At 36.2% G+C, this 23,776-nt stretch overlaps 2 protein-coding genes across 7 annotated transcripts in view; one reads left to right on the forward strand and one right to left on the reverse strand.

The window, feature by feature from the left end:
• CEP57 (centrosomal protein 57) overlaps positions 1-23,344 on the reverse strand; it is a 91,793-nt gene extending 68,449 nt beyond the window's left edge. Inside the window, exons 1-2 of one of the 5 annotated variants that reach the window (XM_077113196.1) lie at positions 23,243-23,344; positions 22,810-22,915 (exon numbers count right to left, since the gene is read on the reverse strand). Coding sequence is in view for 2 of the 5 variants with exons in the window: in XM_077113199.1 (XP_076969314.1) it covers positions 923-967 (45 nt within the window). In the remaining 3 variants the exon portion in view is untranslated. Of the gene's footprint in view, positions 1-521; positions 739-922; positions 1,739-22,809; positions 22,916-23,242 lie in introns of those variants that run through there. The other 4 variants (XM_077113197.1, XR_013156631.1, XM_077113199.1 and 1 more) reach the window with 4 other exon arrangements.
• On the forward strand, positions 603-21,300 carry FAM76B (family with sequence similarity 76 member B). Of its 2 annotated transcripts, none has more exons than XM_077113201.1 (10): positions 603-2,248; positions 3,077-3,141; positions 4,028-4,082; positions 5,123-5,278; positions 6,422-6,615; positions 9,919-9,966; positions 10,156-10,236; positions 10,869-11,001; positions 14,699-14,800; positions 18,633-21,300. In XM_077113201.1, exons 1-10 carry the CDS (start codon positions 2,162-2,164, stop codon positions 18,720-18,722), a joined length of 1,011 nt encoding a protein of 336 aa, XP_076969316.1. In that variant the 5' UTR covers positions 603-2,161; the 3' UTR covers positions 18,723-21,300. The 2 variants fall into 2 exon arrangements, with proteins under 2 accessions (XP_076969316.1, XP_076969315.1); XM_077113200.1 differs by having other exon boundaries at positions 604-2,248; positions 10,866-11,001.
• Positions 23,345-23,776: the final 432 nt, after the last annotated feature.

Below are 23,776 nucleotides of genomic sequence, written 5' to 3' on the forward strand. Positions count from 1 at the left end.
TGTTTCTCTTCAGTGTTTTTCTCCTTCAGAGCAGCAGCTCTATATTCTTCATCTGTGTAATCTCAGCCTAATAATATGCCAGTAACTCACCACTGGCTGAATGAATAGAAAAGTCCTTTAACTTAATAAGCCTTGTCACACTTACTTCCCAACTATTCTCAACGGGACAGTTCCCAAACCACTAAGCATTAGACACTCTAATTCAACCAAGTGACTGAATTGGTGGCCCTTGTGGAGGCGAAAACAATATTTGGAATCATCAACCCATATCTGAAATTTTCAAAAAACGTACGTTTTTAAAACAACACAGAAAAGTACGTGGAAAAGGCATTTAAACGTTGCAGCCCTAATAATATGGTGGGATATGGGAAGCGCGCGCTTCTGGTCTGATCACGGAACAACATTACTGGGAAGACAGGAGGCAGGGAGTCTGCAGGCAAAAGAGTAAGCAAAAACGAGAATGCACGTGATAAACAACGGACTACTCAAAAGCTGTCTATTAAACCGACAAGCGCGCCTACCTGGTCTCCGCCAGTTTCCAAAAAGGGGCCGTTACCGCCACGTGACCAAAGCAGTTACGCTTTCTCAGGCCAGGGAGCCGGTACAGTTTTCCCAGCCGAGTCTAGGCAACATTCGGCAACCTGGACTGCTAGACCCACACGGGGGATGGGGGTGAAGTGGGGCGGGACGGAGGGAGTGGCGGACCAGTCCTGTTTCACTGGAAGCCAGAGGGTGCAGCTTCAACAGAGAAGCAGTGGAAGCAGGGCTAGCATTGGGCGATCTAGGTGCTCCTCCCCCGTGCCCGCTGTTCCTCAAGATGTGATGAGAGGGAGAGCCGAGAGAGCTCTAAAACATGAGGAAAAGGGAAGAGGCACTAAGAAGAACCGATCTGGAGCCTATCCGAACATCAATAGCTTCTTACCGAGAAATGAGAACCAGAAGTCGCAGAAACCGACGCCGCCGCCATTTTTCTCCTGCCCAGCAGGCCTCCGCAGCTCCGGAACGATCTGGGTTCCCGTGCTCTTCTTCAAGATATGTGAGCCGCCCACCAGGGGCGACCGCAAGCCCGGCCCCTGATGGAAGGGGCGAGGGTGCTGGTACCAGGTTTAGAACCCCCTGCCACACACCCCCACCGGGACGCCCAAACTCAGAGCACACGCCGACAGGGCAACACGTCCTGATGGACGGCTTGGATAGCCAATCAAAAAAGCGGACGCCTTCCTGTAGAGAATCCGCCTCTTCCCTCGCTGACGTCACAAGGTAGCGCGTAACTGAGACTGCCAGGAGCCGATAACACTGGGAGCTGCTAGACGGCTTGGGAGGCGACTTTGCAAAGGAAGGAGACTTCTCAAGGAGGAAACGTGGGCCAGGATTTGTGTTGTTGTCTCCGGTGGCAACTGAGTCGAATGATTGAAATAGAGTAAAAATGAATGCGAAGTTCAAACACGCCATCCCTTCTCTTGGGTTAGAAGCCGAAGAGAGCTTGATTTGGGGTGAACTCCTTTTGGCCAATAACAAACCGGACTAGGAGGGGCTTAATGGTTCGGTCCAATAGAAGTCAAATGAAAGAGAGAGGAGGCAGAGACCAAGCCTGTCAAGAACATTTGCCCAATTAGGTTGGGGAGCTCTCACCCAAACCTCGAACCGGCTACTAGAAATAGCTGCGACCCAGGCATAGGGCGGGACTGATTTAAAGCAGATTTCGCGCGCCGAGAACGTCGGGCTGTCATTGGCTAGCAGCTTCCTCCCTTTGTGGGCGCTCCTTGCGTAACCTGGGTGAGGGGTTGGGAGGAGCGACCGAGTGACGCGTAGGCTCCGTGACCAATCGGGGACGCGGAACGGAGGCCGAGAAGGAAGCGGATCGCGTCGCGCAGCTAAATCTTATCGAACTACCGCTTCGTCTCCCTCCGCCGCTACCGGGGCGTAAGCGGGAGAGGCTGGGACAGTCTTGCTTGGTGGGCTGGAGCGGAAGTGGAGGCGGAGGGAGACGGCAGCGTTGCCACAGGGGCCGGGGGACTCTCCGGAAGAGGCCCTGGTGGGCGCGAGGCAGGGGGAGGGGGGAGGAGGAGGAGCCCGTGGCCCGGGCGGCGGCGGTACCAGAGTCCGCCGTAGGGCTCCGCCTCGCAGCGGGCGGCGGTGGAGGAGGAGACTGAGGAGCAGGATGGCGGCGTCGGCCCTGTACGCCTGCACCAAGTGTACCCAGCGCTATCCCTTCGAGGAGCTTTCCCAGGGGCAGCAGCTTTGCAAGGTCTGTGGGCGCCGGGCAGCGGGCGGGCGGGGTTCCCTCGACCGCAATCCAGGGGAGCTGGGTGACTGGTGCACTGCAGCCCCGCGCTCTTCGGCGCTTTTGGGATTTAGGGGTCTGGAGCCTTCGCCTCCCACCCGGGATCCCTTTATCCGAGGGCCTGTACATCAGTCGAGAAGGACCCCTGAGAAAGAGCGACAGAATTCTACCTTCGTCCAGGAGGCCCAAGAGGGGCCGAGCCCCAGCAGCGTTTGGGGGTCTTAGGGGTGGGGCTGAGTAAGGCAGCCACCTGTCTATGCCGCAGAGACCCTGGGATGGAGATGTTTTCATCTCAATGTTCTGCCTGGTCTGTCTTCTCCTTCCACCAGGAGGCAGGGGACAGTTTTTGCACTTTCTTGCTAGGAATCCGAAGCCGCAAAGCTGATGGCATCCTTCTTCCCTGTCCAGGAAAGCGAAGCGACTGGCTTGGGAACAGAATGCTCTATGATTTGGAGCTCCTTCCATCCCATTAAAGCCAGGATGCTGTCTGTGAGCAACGGTGCAAAATAAGTAGTTTCACATTTGATCAGTTCTTGAAACAGGCCCTGACAGCTTTCTTAATTTATCTGTAACATACTCCCACATCTAATACAGACAAAGACGCCTATGCCTTCCCTAAGGAATTATATTGTAATTTGCCATTTATATGATTAATCCCCCAATTGGTTACATTAGTAGATAGGTTTTATTGATGATTGAGACATTTGACTAGGCCGGGTAATAGTTTTCTACCACAAAAGTGAGATTTGGGACGTTGAGATAGATGTTGACTAACGTGTTGTTTTATTACAGGAATGTCGAATTGCACATCCAATTGTAAAATGTACTTACTGCAGATCAGAATTTCAACAAGAGAGGTTTGTATATTTGTACAGTTTTTGATTGTTAAAGACAAAGCATTCTCTCTGAGGAATACTTGGGATATGGTAATTTTGCATGTAATAAATATTTTTAAGGGGTATAGCTTCTTAAATTTTATGTTGTAAACCTTTTATACATGGTGGGAGAGAGAATGTTGGCTAAAACAGTGGTTATTTTACAATTAGACTTCAGTTTACACAAAAGCAAATAAGGAATAAATTATTGCATTGAAAAATATACAGCTTTGCTATGAAGATGCAAATTTAAACAGTTTTTATAAGCTATTAAGAAAATGGTTAAACATTAGTTCTGACATGGATCTGAAGAAAGATCTGTAGCGTTAACCAGTACCTTCCTTCCAAGAGTGGAATCTAGTTACTTATTACCAGTAGAAGGACAGCAAATGCTTTTTAAGAGGGCAATTCCACTTTGAGAACACACAGAAGAAAATAGCTGAAAAGAAGAATAAATAATTTCTCCATAAGGTGTGGATATCATAATAGTGGAGAATGGCCCAGTGGAAAGCTAGGAAGGCACTGATATGTAATGCTGTGCAGTAATACTCTGTAGTGATGGCAGAAGTGAAGATTTTGGAACTAGATAGGAGGTGTTAGGATTTTTGTTTCATTTCTTTTACAAAAAATACATAATTAAAAAAGTCTAAATACATCTTCAGTAGTTTGGAGAGAAGTAACTTGGGTTATTACTGTCCTAAAAAGATCCTTATATTTGTATTAAAAGGAAAACTACTTAGCTACATTAAAGTAATTCATTTCTGTTGCTACAGATCTTTTACTCTTCCACTTGCTTTAGTTGAACATTTTGCTAATCACCTCAGAAAGCTGCATACCTTTGATCGTTTATATGTAATTTCCTTTTCAGCAAAACTAACACAATTTGTAAGAAGTGTGCTCAAAATGTGAAACAATTTGGAACAGTAAGTATGTCTTATGTGTTTATTCCATGCTATTATTACTGGTCAATGTTTTTCACATTGATCTGCCTTTAAAAAAAATGGGTATCGTTATTTTCTTAAACATTTTGGCATATCAAAATATTTCATGAAAGATTTTCTGTAGGTAGCCTGATGAGATAAAAACTTTAAAATAATGAAATTATTACATGGCTTATGTAAAATTTCAGTATGAAATTTCTGAAGGTATTTTTCCTTTAAAGATTCAAATATAGCAAATTCATGGTTATGGAGAATCTAATTATCCATAAAGCTTGCATAAAAGATTTTTCCACCTCTTCATAACCTTAAACTATTTTTATGCAATTCAGATATCACAATAGTCACACTGCCCTAGTATAAATCCTATCCTAGGTCTGCATGTACATTACAATGATCACTGGTTAAATGTTGGGCTTAAGACTCTAAAATCCTGAATTATCTTTTGACTATCAAAGAAAATGTTGGGCTTAAGACTCTAAAATCCTCAATTATCTTTTGAATATCAAAGAATATCAAGGTATATTTGCTATGGATTGTGCTTCAAATTTATCAAATGTGCTCTGCATCATCTTTGTGTGAATTGAAAATTCACTTACAACATGTGTATTGCATCTGGTGAAAAGCTAATACATTTTTAAATAAGTGATATGATAATTAAGCTAACCAAGATATTAAATTAGAAGCAGTTCATTCCCCCAAAACCTTTCATATTTTGAGACCTTTTTTCATGTATAGTTTTTGTATAAGAGACATACAAATCATTAATACATTTCTCATCTTATTTAAATATCCCAAGAGTAGCAGTGAGTTTCATGTCCCTCAAAATAAATATTAGTTGAATGGATAGAAACATGAAAAATGTCATTGAATATGACAGGGCAGCATACTTGACAGAAAACAGATTTTTTCCTATTAGTTTTCTTAATCCTAGAAATACATCTATAACGTTATGTTTGTTTTATGTAGAAATTTACAGTTTTTTTTAAGTGTATCAATTAAAGCAGTGCATATCTCTTTTTCAGCCCAAACCTTGTCAGTACTGTAACATAATTGCAGCATTTATTGGCACCAAGTGTCAACGTTGTACAAATTCAGAAAAAAAATATGGACCACCTCAGACCTGTGAACAGTGCAAACAGCAGTGTGCTTTTGATCGGAAGGAGGAAGGAAGAAGAAAGGTATGTTTTATTTATGGTAAGACATCTTCTAGAAATTAAATAAAATACCAAACAGGTTGGAAGTTATAATTAATATATTACTGAGACATATCTGTCCTTTAGGTCCCTGAAAGCATGTGGTAGATGAAAGTGCGGGAGGAGTGAGTTTTCTCCTTGTTTGTATAATAAGTTGATTCATGTTGGTCAATTGAAATTACTGTACATCAAAAATTATTCTGTACTGGTGTTTTATTCCCCATTGGGTTTGAGAGAATTGCTAACTGCTATTAAATCAACTCTTTGAGCTACTCAGCCTTTTGCTGTTTGCTTGATGTTGCTGCTGTGAAAAACTACTTGATGGCACATTAGCACATGTAATTCAAATTTATTCCTGTGCCTTTTGATTCAGGCCTCATATTTGAAACCATTGTTCATTTTTCTTTGCCTACAGTGACTTAATAAGCATGTGTGTACACGTTATGCACGTGGCATGCCTTGCTGATCAGCAGCCACACAAGCCTCCTGTTGTTTCTCAGTTTCAGTTAATATGGAGGCTGTCTTGTTGATGGGCTTCCCCGGTCTCCCCAAAGCAATGTAGACATTGTACCCAAGTTGTACAACATGTTCCTCCAGCATTCCTTGTGTTAACAGACAGAAAACAAATACCTAATTTTATTTGTATAGGTTTAGTCTTAATAATTTTAGAAAGAAGTCTCCCTTCCCCCTGGCATACATGTAAATCATTGAGGCTCTCCTTTTTTTCTAATAATTCACAGTTTTTCAGTAGAGTGAAATATGTTATTGTTTTAGTAATTATACAGTAATTTAGGAATTCTGGTTAAATTAGGTTTGTGCTTAGGTAAGATTCTTTTGAGGGATATTATCAATTTGTGCTTATTTTCCTGTAGTAGAAAAGGTAATATGTTTCTCTCTTCAAATTAATAATACATAAAACTAATGGAAAGTCCAAATACCATCCTCATCAATTTTATGACTCTGCAAACAAGCATTTTCCCAAGTTTCAAAAAAGTTTAATTTTACTTCTATTTTGCAAAGTCTGTGTGTGTTTGAGTGAAATAGAGCTGTTGAGCAGTTTATCTTACCTAATTTTATTTAGAATCAGCTTATGGTACTTTTAATCTAATCGAAACATTTTCTTAAAAGGTTGATGGAAAGTTATTATGCTGGCTGTGTACTTTATCATACAAAAGAGTTTTACAAAAGACAAAGGAACAAAGGAAGAGCCTGGGATCATCACATTCAAATTCATCTTCTTCATCTCTTACTGAAAAAGACCAGCATCATTCAAAACATCATCACCATCACCATCACCATCGTCACAGCAGTAGCCATCACAAGTAAGTACTTTGAAATCATATTTTCTAAAATCTTCCCTGGCGTTTTAATGCCATATGTCCATGTTTAACTTCTTATACATACTGGCTGTGTTGCTAATCCAGTTTCCATTATGCATGAAAAGCTTCTTGAGTGTATAAGATTGTTTTACCATTTTATTCAGTGTATAAAATTACATACATGGAGTGAGTTTGGCAATTTACCATCATAACAAAAGATAGGACATTGAGGATATTACTAATTAAGATTATGATCATATTTTGAAATTAAAAGACAGATATATCCATTAATAACACTTCATTAATTTGCATCATCAGAAGCCTCAATATTCTTTGTTCAAAGAATTTTACAAGTTAGGATTTTACTTGTAAAAATTGTATTTATCTTGGTTATCATTAATTTGTTTTATTAAAAACAAATATATAGAGAAATACATATATATGAAAACCAGAGACAAAGAAATATACATTGTCTCTTTGAATAACAGATTACAACACTATCTTTTGTGACCATCGTTGAGCCATTCTAAATCTTGAAAGTCCCCAGAGTATGAGAAATAATATTTTTAATTAGTGGTACTTTCTAAAACACATAGGTAAGAACCCTATTCAAATATAGACAACTTTTTTGTTCTTAACGTACTTTGAGGGAAAAAAAAGGTATATAATAATGGTTCTTAACTTTTTATGTTTATAGTATAAAAGGGTTTTTCAAAAACATTTTAGACTTCATGGAAAAATCAAGAACAAAACACGCAGATTTAATTGGGGAAAAAGGAACATTAAATATACCCATTTTCAGAATAATTCACTCTTTTTTCCTAAATTTCTCTATCTTTAAAGTTCTGGATAGTTATTTAAAATGTAGTTCCAAATAACTTTAGTTTGAAATGTTAGTGATCAATGAAAGGGAGGGGTAAGGGGTATGGTATGTATAATCTTTCTTTTTGTTTTTTTCATTAAAAAAAAATGTGCTAAATGCAAGAAACCAGACACAAAAAACTACATATGGTTTGATTCCATTTGTATAAAATGTAAATATAAATAACTATAGACAATTAGATTGGTGGTTATGTACGACTGGGAAGGATAGAGGGATTGAGAGGTGACTGCTAAGGGGTATGGGGTTTTTCTTTTTGGAGTATTAAAAATATTCTAAAGTTGACTGTGGTGATGTATGCACAACTCTGATAAAAAAAATAAATGAATAAAATAAAATGTGGTCCCATTTATAGAAACCCAATTTACTCAACACTTAGATTTCCATGATGATATTTTTTGAAATATGTTTGTTTTGTTAACAGGATTTGATTCTAAATCATAGGCAAGTACATAGTAGATTATGGGGTGTTTGAACCCCACTGATGATGTTTTCTTCAGTAACAATTTTGCTACTTGCCAAATTAGCGTTTACTACGCATGGCAACAATGGTAGATTGCATAATGATTTCTCATTTGGCTAGTTTGAAGAAATTGTATGGCCTTTATATTAGAGTATCCCAGGGAGCAAAGGAATATACATTTCCCTTGCTTTGCTTTTGGCTTTAAGAAGAAATAAGACATAGTAACTACCATAATAGCATCTGTCAGACTTATTCCCAAGACTCTGCTAAAATATCCTTTCCACTGTCCTTCACAGATAACTTGTCTTAGCATCATATGAAAGGACACAATCAGCAGTTTATAAAGATCATATTCTTTGTAACATAAATCTTTTGCAAGAATGACAGGTTTCAAAACTAAAGAGGGGAGGACCAATTTGGTGCTACAGTGAGATACATGGAAAATGAATGGAATGTGACCCCGCCATACAGTATACAAAAAAAAAACACTAAAGGGAAAGAAGAAGGTATTGACTTACCTTTTTTTTATCCTTTTGGTTACTCAAGAAATACAAGTTAACTGACATAATAGACATTTGATGAGTAGGCAACCAGTTTGGTCCTGTCTTTAGTTCAGTAGATTAGAAGAGGAACATGCATACCATGATATGTAGTGATTGGAGGGGGAAAAAAAAACAAAACTAAACTTAAATTGGATCCAGGAATAGCCAGCCCTCAGTAAGCTAATATTAGAATTCCAAGAATTTCTGATAAATCACTTTTGCTATGATTGTTCTCACTTTGACATCTGTATCATGCTGTTAATATGTGATTATATGACTTGCTAGTGTTTATAATGAAATTTATGAGTGAAACAAAGGGGCAGTTGGATTCCTCAGTATGGTTACCCTTGATTACCATAAGTGATCAACTCTGATATAATTACAGCTGCTGTTTCCCTAACTTGGTATTTCCTTATAGCTAATTCTTAAGAAAGTAGTCTTTTTATACTTTTGCTTAAAAAATTTCCACACCCAAAGCAATAGTAAATAGAATAGACATAACACACCCAAAGCAATAGTAAATAGAATAGACATAAATATATATATTTATTTTTATATAGTAGCACTTAGTTCATATAAACATATATGACTCATTTAATTCTTATATCCCTATGAAATATTGCATATCATATGCATATATTTGTATATATATTATTCCCATTTTATAGATAAGGAAACTGAGACTCAGAATTTTGAATCACTTGCATAAGATCACAGCCAAGGTCTTCCAGCATCTTTTAACCATACACTGTATGTCTTCTACTTTGACAACAGCTCCATTAAGATATACAGTATCATATACTTTGAGGAAATTCTGCATCATACGAATAATTGTGCCTCTGTGATGATATTGTGAGCTGCTGATTGTACACCATGTATGGAATGTTTGTGTGTGAAGATTTACCAATAAAAATATTTAAAAAAATTAACGTGTCTGGTACATAAGAAGTGCTCTATGCATGTTGTTGAATGAATAAACTGGAGGTTCATGAAGAATTGTCTAAAGTGCAAGCAAAGCAGGAAAATGTAGCATTCACTGTGATTACAGAGTGGTTGTTAGTATTATAATGGAAAAGAATTATTTTTTTTTCAGCATTACTTATAAATAAAAGTATAATCAGTTGTTATTGCAAAGTTTCTTGGTATTTTCAGACTTATTTCTCCAGAATACTGACTAAGGAAAGATCTAGAAACTTTGGAGAGAATTCTCAGGAAAACTAGGAAAAAGACAAAGAAATAATAAGATCACATTAAAATGTGATTAATTTAATACATATTAACTCAGACTGAAGACTTAAGTATGCCTTTCTCTGAATAAAAGATTATAAAATATATAATTTGATTCCATGGGGAAAGAATGCTGTTAAATGCAGGTGTATTAACTAAGTGTTGTTATTAGGTGTCATTTATATATTTTTCAGAATCAGCAATCTGAGTCCAGAACAAGAGCAGGGACTGTGGAAACAAAGGTAAGTGTGTTTTAACATATTTTCTTAAGTTTTTGAAATGTATTTTTTTAAATGTAGTGTTCTTTTAACTTTGTTACTTAGTCTTTAGAAACTCTCTAATGCTCAGTATTTTAGGGGAAGAACAGTAACTCATCATTTGGTGCCTCTGCCCTTTTTACTCTAATTATTCTTATTAATGTTTGGTTTCAGCCATAAATCCTCTGCAGCAATTCAGAATGAAACTCCAAAGAAAAAACCCAAATTGGAATCTAAGCCATCTAATGGAGATAGGTAAAAATGAATTCCTTTAGTGTTATGAAAATTCAACAGTTGATTGATGGCCAATTATTATAGAAAAAAGAAAAGAAACCTATATTGTTTACATTGACTTCTTTGGGTCACTTCAGAGAATAAACATTTTGAACTTAATTTTGACAATAAGAAAGTGGCACTGAACTATGTTGTTCTGTTAGGGGAATAAATTTGGGTTATAAAAAAGAAAACAAATTGAATAGAGAACATTTTCTTTATCTTAATTGTCCTTCTAAGAAACACATACCTAGATGTGATATTTTAAATTGACCTGCTTGGAAAGTGTTTTTACATTTGAGATATTGTGAGAGTGACTTTGTTTTAGTTCATTAGCCAAAAGTTTGCTGATGTTACTGTACAAATTGGCTGCCTATTGCTTTACACTAGAAGTATTGACCCCCTAAAAGCTAATACTGAATTATATTTCTGCAGGTGTATGTAATGTGTGCCATTAGTAAGGTAATTTGCCAGTTGCATCCATTTCTGTCAGGTACATATTTTTTTGCATTAGCCTTAAGGATGTTTGTGGAATTGTCTAATTTATGCAATTTGAGCACCTGCTAATCTTCCTTCTACTTCATTTAACTGTATTTTACTTTTATTTTTAGTAGCTCCATAAATCAGTCAGCAGATAGTGGGGGAACAGACAATTTTGTCCTTATAAGTCAACTGAAGGAAGAAGTGATGTCACTTAAGCGTCTCTTGCAGCAAAGAGACCAGACCATTTTGGAAAAAGATAAAAAGGTAAGAACATGGTTCACTGAAACCTGTTAAGGTTTATATCTTGACTCTTTATAATTTCAGATTTCACTGAATCTCCTTTAATGAATTGGTTATGTTTATTGTGTATGATTTTTATAAGACAATTTACAAAAGCCCAAATTTGAATTTAATGGATATAGGTAAAAGTGTTCTTTCAGAATTTTAGTTCTAAGAATTAACTTAGAGCTAACTAGAACTGTAATAATTTTCAGTAAGCATAGAATTATTAAAATCATCTACTTTTGTCTTAATAGTAATTGAATATAATATAGAGGGATTTTTAAATTAAATTTTATTTTTCTATTTGTTTTTTATTGTACAGTATAACATAAATACAAAACAAAGAAACAGAAGAGCAATACTTTTCAAAGCACTCTTCAAAAAGTAGTTACAGGATAGATCCCAGAGTTTGTCATGGGCTACCATACGATCCTCTCATATTTTTCCTTCAAGCTGCTCCAGAATATAGCAGGCTAGAGAACTTAAATATTTTATCATCACAGTCAACTTTTTTTCCTTCTTTTCTTGTGAAAAATAACATATGTACAAAAAAGCAATAAATTTCAAAGCACAGCACCACAATTAGTTGTAGAACATATTTCAGAATTTGGCGTGTTGCAATTTCACAATTTTAGGTTTGTACTTCTAGCTGCTCTAAAATACGGACGACTACTAAGATATCAATTTAATGATTCAGCATTCATGTTCATTTGTTAAATCCTATCTTCTATGTATAACTCCACCATCACCTTTGATCTTTCCATACCTCTTTAGGATTGTTTAGGCATTGACAATTCTAAATAATTGATATTGGAAGGGTCTGTCACGAATATGGGGTAGGGAGATGAAACTGTCTGATGTTCTGGAGAGGCTGGGCTAGGTTTCAGGACTTACCTGGACCAGAGATCCATTTGGAGGTTGTAGGTTTCTAGAAAGTTACTCTAGTGCCTGAAACCCATGTGAAATTGGCTGGAATGGTCCTGGTTGGGGATTGGCAGGTTGTGATAGGAGCAAGGTCTAACTGAAGCTTGCATAAGAGCAATCTCCAGAGCAGCCTCTCAACTCTATTTGAACTCCCTCTGCCACTGATAACTTTATTAATTACACTTCTTTTCCCCCTTTTGGTCAGGATGGAATTGTTGATCCCATGGTGCCAGGTCTGGATTCATCCCTGGGAGTCATCTCCCATGTCGCCAGGGAGACTTTTCAGCCCTGGAAGTCATGTCCCACTTAGAGGGGAGGGCAATGATTTCACTTGCAAAGCTGGACTTAGAGAGACTGAGGCCACATCTGAGCCACAAAAGAGATCCTCCAGAAGTAACTCTTAGGCATGTCTATAGGTAGTCTAAGCTTCTCCGCTACCTACATAAGCTTCACAAGAGTAAGCCTCATGTTTGAGGGCATGGCCTATTGATTTGGGTGTCCCTAAAGTTTGACACAGTATCGGGATTCTCTGATGGTAAGGTTTAATAGTTCTGTATTCTTTCTCCCCTCCCTCAGGGGACTTTGCCAATACTTTTTGATTATCTGCTTAATATACTCTAGGATGTTTCCAGGCATTACAATAACCTATATAGGATTAAAGGACCTCTTTCTTATTCTGTGCTCCCTGTGTTTCAGTTGTTCAAATGAGCTATACAGATAGGTTGATAGATTACACACTACAGAAAATTTCAGTTCCAGATCAAATAAACCTTTCTTCCATTGGTTTCAAAGAGTATGAGTGGTTCTGAAATGTGAACACTGTCTTCCTTACCCCTGTATTCTAAATAACTTTAACCCCAGTCTGGTCGGCTTTGTTATAATCTCTAAATATCAGGTTATATATATAAAACAGCCTCTCAAAATCCAGAAATACTAATCACCTCTCCGGACTTAATGTGTCTGCTCTAAAAGTTTACTTTTTTCTTACACGCATTTTCTAAAGGTGCCTATACCACTGTTGTTCTTTTGTTTCTGGCTTATTTTGTCTCACCAAATGTCCCACATGTTCATTCACATTGTTGCATGCCTCATGACTTTATTCCTTTTTGTAGCAGCACAACCTTCATTCATAAGTATACACCATCATTTGCCAATCTACTTGTCCATCAGTGCATCCTTCAGCCACCTGCATTCAGCAGGCATCATGTAGAAGGCGCAAAGTCCACAGTCCATCAGCATTCTCAATTTTAGATAATTTCATTGTTCCCAAGACAAAGAAAACCAATAAACACACCCTCACCAAATAGGAAATCTAAACCTCCTCTTAACTCTTGTCCCTCCCCCCATTATTTACCTCTGCTGTTGCTGTGGTAGTGCTGATGGTTCTTTTGAACATAGCTCATAGCATGCAATAACAGTTTTCCCCCTGTACCATGGACTTAAGCACTCTTTATACAAGTATTATATCTTTGAAGTAAGTCTTGTGAGAACTAATTCATGTTTCTAGTGTGAATCAGTGGAACATGTTGGTCTATACAACCCCTTTCAATCTTTTTCATCTTCAATATGGTAATGCTTCTAGACCCACTAGAGAATCACCTTCGCTCTTATCTATTTAGAGTTCAACCTCATTAGCCAACGGTTCACCCATCTCCTAGCTTCTATATGTCTTTAGGCCCCCTATATTCTGTATTATAAGTCTCTGATTATACCTTTATGCTGGTCATAAACGTGGAATCATACAGTATCTGTCTTTTTGTGTCTGGCTAATTTTGCTCAGCATTTTGTCCTCAAGGCTCATTCATCTTGTCATGAGCTTCAGAACATCATTTTGTCTTACTGCTACATAATATTCCATTGTATATATATGCCACATTTTGTTGATGCACTTGTCTGTTGATGGGCATTTGGTTTGTTTCCACCTTTTGGTGATTGTGAATAATGCTATGAACATTGGTGTGCAAATGTCTGTTTGTGTCATTGCTTTCAGCTCTTCTGGGTATATACCAAGTATATTGCTGGGTCATAGGGCAACTCAATATTTAGTTTCCTAAGGAACTGCCAAACAGTTTTCCATAGTGGCTGCACTATAAATGCCCCATTTTCTCCACATCCTCTCCAACATTTATGGTTTCCTGTTTGTTTAATAGCAGCCATTTTTATAGATGTGAGGTGGTATCTCATTGTAGTCTTGATCTGCGTTTCCCTTATAGCCAGTGAAGATGAGCATCTCATCATATGCTTTTGAGCCATCTGTATTTACTCTTCAGAAAAATGCCTATTCATAGCTTTAGCCCATGTTACGATTGGGTTGATTGTTCTTTTGTTGTTGAGTTGTATGATTTCTTTGTATACACAAGAAATCAAACCTTTGTCCAATATGTGATTTCCAAATATTTTCTCCCATTGAGTTGGCTGCCTCTTCCCCTTTTTGAGATGCAGAAGCATTCGATTTTGAGGAGTTCCCATTTAACTATTTTTTTTCTTTTGTTCCTTGTGCTTTGGGTGTAAAGAAACAAAACCGAATATGGCAGTTTTTACTGTTAGTCAGATACTATCTAAACATTAAAATTCTACTATAGTAAAATAAATATAATTCATCATTTCACAAAATAGGAATTCTAAATAAGATGAAAAACTATGGGAAACTATAGGGTAAAGTGTGAGTTTATTGTGAAGGAATATTAAAAATGGCATGTGTATGTGTGTGTGTGTGTATATATATATATACATTTTTTTTTTTGTAATCCCTCAGTTAACAGAATTAAAGGCAGACTTTCAGTACCAAGAGTCAAATTTGAGAACAAAGATGAACAGTATGGAAAAAGCTCATAAAGAAACTGTGGAACAACTGCAGGTAAATGACATACCTTAAGTAAACTGAATGTTAGGCAAGGAGGGCTAAACTTGTTTAATAGCACTCACTGACTTAGACTAGTATTGCTATCCCTAGTGTATGGAGATTATGCGTATTTGTATGAAACTGTGCATTTTTACCTTTGGTTTTGACTTTATAATGATTTTTAGTTTTATCCCATTAAAAATTATCATTTGGAATCACTTGAAAGCTGATTCAATACATTAATTCTGGAAACTTTAAACTGTACCTTAAAATGGGTTTTTAAAAGGAGAATACTCTTGGAGTGTGTTGCAATGATAGAGGACCAGAAACAATAAATAAAAAATCATATTCATGAAAACAAGGTCTTTAGCAAACTGCAGTCATTCTTCATATTTCCTCCCTGATACTGGGAAAGGAGGTAGGTATATGAAAGCTTATCAGTTCTCAAGGATTTTGAGTGAAGGATATGTATGCTGCATGCAGTGATACAAGGTAAGAGAGAGTGCCCTTTAAACCTTTGTTCTGTGATTTGTAACGTGCCAAATACGATTCTGCTATATGCCATAGAAGGGAGCCTCTAGTGACTCACCTGAACCTCAGAGTACTGCAAAGTATACTAACAAGAATTAAAACATACAGAACAACTGAATGATCTAAAAGATGAAAAACTGTAGGAAACTATATATAAGAATATAAGAATCACCACAGTCACAGAGAGAGTTTTACCTGATATGTGGCAGAAGGATGGTGAGCATCCAGCGTGGATACAGATTATGCCCTCATGGAAGCCTTTTCTCACCTAGGTTTTATAAATGTACAAATGAGACCACACTAAACTAATTACATGTTCTATCTGACTTATGCATTTTGACACTTCTAAAATTAATCTTTGGGTAATAGGGTTTTTAAGATTAAGTTTTTAAGACTTAAAAGCATAGAAGATGCCAACACACAGGTTTCAGACTCTTGATAGAATGGAACAGCTTGGGAAAGAAGATATTAATACTACCCTGTTTTTTTAATGTTAACAACATCAAGGAATATTTGCTATTTCTAACTTTTGGCTTTGTGTTCTTCATACTTCTTTGCAAGTAGCTTAAATCGAATAGGATTGACAAGTATATTTAGGAGCTTGCTGAAATTAGAGGTACAGATTGCCTGGTCTTACCCCTGATCTTAATATTACAAAGAATTTTTATGAGGTCCTGGCACAAAGTAAGCATTCAGATCATTGAGTGAATGAGTGATGACTTTTGGAATTGCCTTTCTACCCTCTATCCTGAGAGATTGTCTATATCATATTTTCGGCTCCTTGTATATGAGTTTACGGTTTTCATGTACTAGCAAAATTAATTTTAGGTATATGATTATCTTATTTTTACTGTTCAGTTATTGAATGCCGAATGATTACCTGGAAACAAAATATTCTGCAGGATGATCTCTGATTTAATGAGATGTAATCAAAACTCTAGAGTAAATCCAGAATGAGATAATAGAAAATTGCAAGCAGTAATTAAATAAATATGATTTAAACTTGGTACTTCCCACTGTTCATAAGAGCAGGTTTTTTGTTTATTTGCTTGTTTTTAATCATAGTTTTAAGTACGTGGAATCCTCTCTTCGACTTAGTAGCCTAACTGATATCTTAAGAAACCAATTTCATACAATACAATAGTAACTAATATTTATATAGAAGTATAAATTTTTGACGTGCTGTTATATATGTTATCATAATTGTTCCTTACTATAACTCTGCGTTATGTGGTATCCCCATTTTACAAATGAAACTGTGGTCACGCAATTAGTAAGTACTAACACTGAACCTACATGTGCTGACTCAGGTTTACCTATACTTTCCCCTGATCTTCACTGGCTCCCACTACCTCACATTACCAGCTTTTATCTTTTTCTCCCTATTTATCAGATCACTTCCCTATATTTTTGTGTTATAGCTGGAGACATTCTATCACTCTTAGTTAGGTGCCCTCTTCTTTACTGCATTCCTTTTAGCAACCAGTATACTAGTAGGATTCTCTGCTTAAGTCAGTAAACATAGTTTTAGCTATATTTCTTATCTCTATGTGATAAGGAATTGAATTCTGCAATAGAAAATTTACCTTGCTAATAGCTCTGAAAATTTTATTTCTTGATGATGCTTGAGAAAAGATAACTTGGCAGTTCACTTTTTAATGATTTGGTATATCAGTTACCAAATCATTGTTATAGAAATGTAGCTTACGAATCTGGTGGAGGTCTCTTTGAGGCAGATTTGCAGAAGTGCCCTTTTTTTAATGTCCTTCGTTAACTTCTACTTCAAAATTTGTGTTTCTTAAATTTCTGTCTTTAACCTGTGTTATAAATTAATGTTATATTGTTTATAATAGCTGTGACAAATTAAATACTATACAAAATAATAAATAGCTAATAATAAAAAATATATTTAACCACCACATTTTGACTAGAACCTGGTCAGCTCAGTAATAAAATGTTCATGAGTCTGCTTATAACAGACTCCAATAACTGCCAGACATTCTCACTTTATTTGTCCCCTGGGCTTTTCCAACTGTTAAGTTTTAAAGGGAAAAAAAAACACTTTTTAAAATACTTAGTGGTTTTCTAAATTTGAAATTTAATTCATATTTGAAATTGAAGCTCTTCATTAACACCACTTCATAACCATTGAATAAGGAAACCTTGTTAATCATGCTGGTGAACTTAAAAAGTGATTTGCTTTGCATATATAAGATAGCACTGAGAATATTTGCGTTTTTGGAGGTCGTAGGTGTTAATTAGGGAGCGTTAAATAGGAGAATGGGGATGGAAGCACAAAGCCTGAAAAAGATTTCTATTTCATGAAACTGCTTTAAGATGGCATGCAGAGAAGGCAGAGTGTTATCTGACCACACCAAGGCTAGGATTAGAGTAGAAGACGTAAAGTCTTCCAGATAAAAATGTGGAGACCTCTGAACGAAAATGGTCTTCAACCATAAGTCAAAGTATGTCTTGTAAAAATTTGTTACCTTTAGGGAAGCATTCAAGTTACAAACTGTTTTCAAAGCTTTCCCCGTTCTGGCGCAGACATTTCAAAGTGCATGATGATTATCTTAGTTCCCACAGTTAAGAAAGATTGCAAAGGGAGACAAGGCCAGTAAAAATAATGTGAATATTCACTGATACCCTTATTCAAGCATTCCTCCACTAAATACTAGTGACTCTCATAGCACATTGGCTCAGTGATAATGTCCCTGTCAGTGATTGATGGAGCATCTGATTAATAAAGTGTGAATTTGATTTAGATCATTGACAAAGTAAGATTTTCACAGTAAGATTTTCAATCTTTGCAAAATATATTTCAAGCTTTCATGAAATTGAAAACTGTGATGATATGTAACGGCCCAAGTCACACAGAAAGCTAGTGCCAAACGACTATATGGCAAATAAAGGAAAGAAAATAAAATCAGAAAAGGTGGATCTGATGGATACTTCAAAAGAGAATTATTTTCATTAAGTTAAGAGAATCCGTTTGGTAAAATGCTAAAGTCTTTGAATATTTTTGCAGAATTGACCTTTAATGATTATTCTGTAGAAAAAGTAAGCGTCAAATGAAAGCCCTTGTGTAGTTTGTTGGAAATATTAATATTGATATTTACAAAGGGGCTGATAAACCAATCTAGAATCTTCCTTCTGTATACCTGACATTGAAGATACCAATTATTTAATTTAATCTTTTAGTGAAATCCTTGGTTATTTAAATGAAAAGAGCAGTATAAAATAAATAGTATTCTTCAGCATAACTCTTAATATTTCAAAGATTATTTTTAATTTCAAACGTTTTTGTCTCCCACAGGCCAAAAACAGAGAACTACTCAAACAGGTTGCAGCACTGTCAAAGGGTAAAAAGTTTGACAAAAGTGGAAGCATGTTAACATCTCCTTGAAAAGTAACTGCACATTTAGTGTTTCTGTTTAATATGTACATTTGAAAAAAATTCTGTGAAGCCCTTAAATTCTGTGTGGTGGAAAAATATTTTTGCACACCAAATGAATTGGCGTGTTTCCTATTCACTTTTGTAACTGATGTACAACATTTTTTAAGTTGTCAGAACATTCAAATAAGGCTTCAACTGGTTTGAAGTAACTTTTTAATTATTTGATATCCAGGAAGTTTTTTGCCAGCAATAGTATTAAACAGTTTTAAAGGAGTGCATGAGTAGTGTTCTTTATAAAAATGCAACATGCAATAATGATAGGATTTTACATCAAAACAGCAGGGTTTCTTTGTTTTTGTTTTACACTATGCTGATTTCAGATAAACTGTTTTCAACTTAGAAATTCAAAAACTTTTGAACAAGAAAAATGTTGAACACTGGTTATTTTGGTAATTGTGTTTTTACATCAACATGAACTTAGGAGAGAATCATGGTGCTTTTATTAAATGAACTTCAAAGTGTATGTAAATATGTTTTTAAAAGTTATCATTAACATTAGTAACCTAGATCTTCATTATTGATATAGGAATTAATGTTTATTGTACAGTATCCAAGGAAAAACTGTTTTTGTTTTGTACAAACTACTGTAGATTTTTACTTACAAGTGCCTTTTTGCCACCTAATGTTTTTTATTTATAGGAATGCTGATCTTTTGTACATAAAATTTGTTTTAAAATCATGTTTAATAAATGTTTGTATATAAATGTATATGTACAGAAGCCTATTTCAGAAGGAAATCAAAATTGCTAGTAAAATGTTTGAAGTTGCATTAAAAACTAACTGATAATGCACATAGACTTTAGATAATTTTTTGTGGGGTTTTTTTTTGTGACAAGGGAAGCCATTGGCCATTGAATTGTGTCAAAATACTTCCCCAAAGTTTTAACTTTAAATCACTTTTGATAGAGTAATTTTATTTTTTATTTCAGATGGCTTCATGTTCATATTATGTGAGTTACATGTTTTGCTTTATTTTTCTTTTATAAAATATGTTTAAAATATATAATATTTCTACAGTGGCCCATATTTCTGCTTTCCCTATAATATGTGGTTACCTAAGTTAATATTTATGTGTTCCATACTTAATTTGTAGATTTAAAGCAAATCTAGAAAAAAATTAAATAGCGTTTTAATTCTATCTGTGGTTTTCTTTGAATAAATTGCAATCTACTATAAGATTCAGGCACTATTTAGAATAAACTTGTCTCGAAGTCTTTAAAACTGTCTATAAAAGGTTAAGGTAGGGTGAAATAGGTTTTGCAAGGTTATTGGCTAATATACCGATCCAGTGGTTTTCAGCCTGTAATAGAATTGATATCCCACTTAATAAAATATCAGTTAAGACTCATATTTTAAAATAATGATATTTTAAGGCATCAGGCATTGTTAGATACACTGGTTTGAAATGCAAGTGTTCCTTCTTTTAGGAACTTATGTGCAAAGATAAATTTGTTTCAGGTAAAGTGTTATTAAATTTATCAGTGTCAAAGGTTTTACTTTTAAACAAGCATTGATTATGAATGTCGTATCAATGATTGTCTTTCCTAAGAACACATAAAGATTGTTACCATTATTTTTAACATAGCTTGTGCTTCAGCATATTATTTTTATAATTATTTGTATACCACACAATTCTTTATTCAGTTTGGAAGTATATAACGTAGGTTAATTTTCAGGTGATAGCAAAAGATTCAACCAGTCAGACTTGGAAAATTAAACTGGTTTATTTTTATGAGATCTTCGTGTAAAACTCTCCCTAAATTTAGTACTCTCAACCATGCTAGATACTTTCTTAACATGGATTTTAATGTTTGCAGGGCTTGATAAGTTGATAAGATAGTTATTACCTTTTTTTCAAATTTGTGTTTCATATTCTGGTTTCTTAACCTTTTGTCAATCCACAGTGGTCATTATGGTTTTAAAATAAACTGTGTAATAGTTCTTGTACCTTGTTGGAGCTGCTACAAAAGACATTTGACCCCCCACTTCCCCCCCACTTTTTTTAAGGTAACATTGAAAATCAGTCTAAATAATTAAGCTTTGTAAATTCCAAGGCTAAAACCTTTTAGGGGCTTCACAGTATTTAGTCCTAACTAAATCTTCTCTATTCCATGATCTTATTTGATAACTTAAATTTTTTGAAATTGTATAAACTAGTAGTTGAGTCCCAGTCCTGAATCTGTAGTGTACTGACATAATGAGCTGATATCCCTTAAATGTGGATCTGTAAGGAAATACTATGGTGTGCTCTATTGTGCTTTTTAGCCTGTTTTCAGCTATTAATTAGCATTTACCAGTGAGAGCATTTTGGCTCAAGTTATTTATGTATTAATAGCCTGTGAATATTGCAGTCCTTTTTAGATTGTATTGGTTAAATGCATTCTGCAGTGAACCTGTTAAGCTGTTCACATGTACAGACTATGGAAATACTGTACTTGTACACATCTGACTGTTGACATTTTGTACTTTTTTCTAAATCCAATATTTCACAATAAAAACTTCAAAAGCTTTGTATTAGTTTTCCTATTGCTGCTATACCGAATTACCACACATTTAGTGGCTTAAAACACAATTCTAGTATAGATCTGGAGGTCAGAAGTGCAAAATCAGTTTCACAGGGCTAAAGTCAAGGTGGCTGCAGCATTGGTTCCTTCTGAAAACTGCAGGAGAAAATCCTGTTCCTTGCCTTTTCCAGCTTCTAGAGCTGCATTCCTTGAGTTCCTTGGGTAATAGCCCCCTTCTTCCATCTTCTAAGCCAGAAGTCTAGCATCTTCAAATCTCTCTCTGCTTCTGTCATCTGATTGATTTCTCTCTTCTGTAGCAGTGTCTCCCTCTGCCCCCTTCTTATAAGGACTTGTGATTCCATCATTGGGCCCACCTGCATAATCCAGAATAATCTGCCCATCTCAAATCCTTAATCACACAAGCCAAGTCCCTTTTCACTTATGTGTTCTAGTTTGCTAGCTGCTGAAATGCAATATACCAGAAACTGAATGGCTTTTAAAAGGGGGAATGTTAAATTGCAAGTCCACAGTTCTAAGGCATGAAAATGTCCCAACTAAAGCAAGGCTATAGAACTGTCCAGTTTAAGGCATCCAGGGAGAGATACCTTGGTTCAAGAAGGCTGATGAAGCTCATGATTTCTCTCGCAACTGAAAAGGCACATGGTGAATATGGTGGCATCCGCTAGCTTTGTCTCCTGCTTCTAGTTTCATGAAGTTCCCCTGGGGGCATTTTTCTTCTTCTCCTCCAAAGGTCTCTGGCTGCCTGGGCTCTGTAGCTCTTTCCAAAATGGTTCCCTCTTAATGGGCTCCAGTAAGCAACTCCACTTTGACTGGGGAGACACACCTCCATGGAAATCATCTAATTGAGTGGGTCACATCTCCATAGATAACCAAAAAACTCCCACCCAGCAATATTGAATAAGAATTAAAGGACATATGTCTTTTCTGGAGTCCACAAATTCAAACCAGCACAAGGTGACAAACATACAGGTTCCAGGGATTAAGACATGGACATGTTGGTGAGCAGGGGAGCATTATTCAGCCTACCACAAGTTTCATGTACAATTTCCCCCTTCCCCCCATAGTATAAAGCCCTAAAACAAGTGAACTGAGAGAAAGTGACTCAGGCTAAATATTAAAAGCCATTTTTCTATCTGTTCATTCAGCCAGCTTCAATGAAAAAGTTATTTTCCTGAACAGAAAGGATATATTTTTATTGAGTTATTAATTAAAAGTAACAAAATAAGTCAAGCTATGTATGGTTAGGTTTTTGACAACACTGGAATATGAATAATACCATTCTAGGTGATTATCTAACAGGATAAAGGTTGAAGACATGGTTCCTTAAGAAGTTTATAGTTGGTAAGACAAATAATATACAGGGAAAAAATATTTACAACTTGCTTAATTTTGGTACTAATAAGGTGTGATAGAAAACTAATAGCTTTTAAGGCAAGAACATTCCAAAAATTGTGGGAAAGGTTATATATCATTGTGGGAAGGTATCAAATCAGTAGCTTCTCAAACTGTACCTGAAGCGCTTCTTAAGCCTTAGGTTGTCAGATCTTTTCTGGTTGAGTCTGAGATACAGCCCAATAATTCGTACTTCTAAGTTTGCTGATGCTTTTGGCTTAGAACCTGTAAGAACCAGTGGTATAAGAAAAATGAAGAAAGAATGGTTGAAGGGATATGAGTGAGAGATATTTGGAGAAGAATCAGCTAATGGGTGACATTTGGGGAAAAACTGGGGAATGAACTTAGGTTATTTGGAATCCCCTTTTGAAGACCATTGGACAGTGTTCTAGTTTGCTAGCTGCTGGAATGCAATATACCAGAAACAGAATGGCTTTTAAAAAGGGGAATTTAATAAATTGCTAGTTTACAGTTCTAAGGCTGAGAAAATGTCCCAATTAAAACAAGTCTACAGAAATGTCCCATCTAAGGCATCCAGGAAAAGATAGATACCTTGGTTCAAGAAGGCCGATGAAGATCAATGTTTCTCAGCTGGAAGGGCACATGGCGAACATGGTGGTGTCTGCTGGCTTTTTCGTGGCTCTACAAAAGGGACTCTCCAAAATGTTTCCTCTTTTAAAGGATTACAGTAAGCCACTCCACCTTCAATGGGTGAACACACAAACACCTCCATGGAAACCATCTAATCAAAAGTTACCACCCACAATTGGGTGGGTCACATCTCTATAGGAACAATCGAAATGCTCCCACTCAGCAATGTTGAATAAGGATTAAAGGGCATGGATTTTCTGGGGTCCACCACAGATTCAAACTGGCACAGACAGAGACACCAGATTTTTTAAAAGAAAGTGACATTAGGCCAGATAATTTTATACTTTAAGACACTACATTTTCTTCAAGTCCTCTATCTTGTAAGTGGAAAAACAAAGCAGGGTGAGATAAATGATTTAGGTATTGACTTTCTAATTCCTGTCATTTTCCAAAAAGAATTTGAGATACCTTGGTTTAAGTTACTTGTGTCTATTC

Source organism: Tamandua tetradactyla, chromosome 8, assembly GCF_023851605.1.
Source record: "Tamandua tetradactyla isolate mTamTet1 chromosome 8, mTamTet1.pri, whole genome shotgun sequence".
Classification (NCBI taxonomy): Eukaryota; Metazoa; Chordata; class Mammalia; order Pilosa; family Myrmecophagidae; genus Tamandua; species Tamandua tetradactyla.

Excerpts from the sequence above, each read along its gene's own strand:
- FAM76B (XM_077113200.1), top strand. The coding sequence starts at position 2,162 with ATGGCGGCGTCGGCCCTGTACGCCTGCACCAAGTGTACCCAGCGCTAT. Across the intron at positions 3,142-4,027 it reads TCAGAATTTCAACAAGAGAG|CAAAACTAACACAATTTGTA; the intron begins GTTTGTATATTT and ends TTTCCTTTTCAG. Across the intron at positions 4,083-5,122 it reads ATGTGAAACAATTTGGAACA|CCCAAACCTTGTCAGTACTG; the intron begins GTAAGTATGTCT and ends TCTCTTTTTCAG.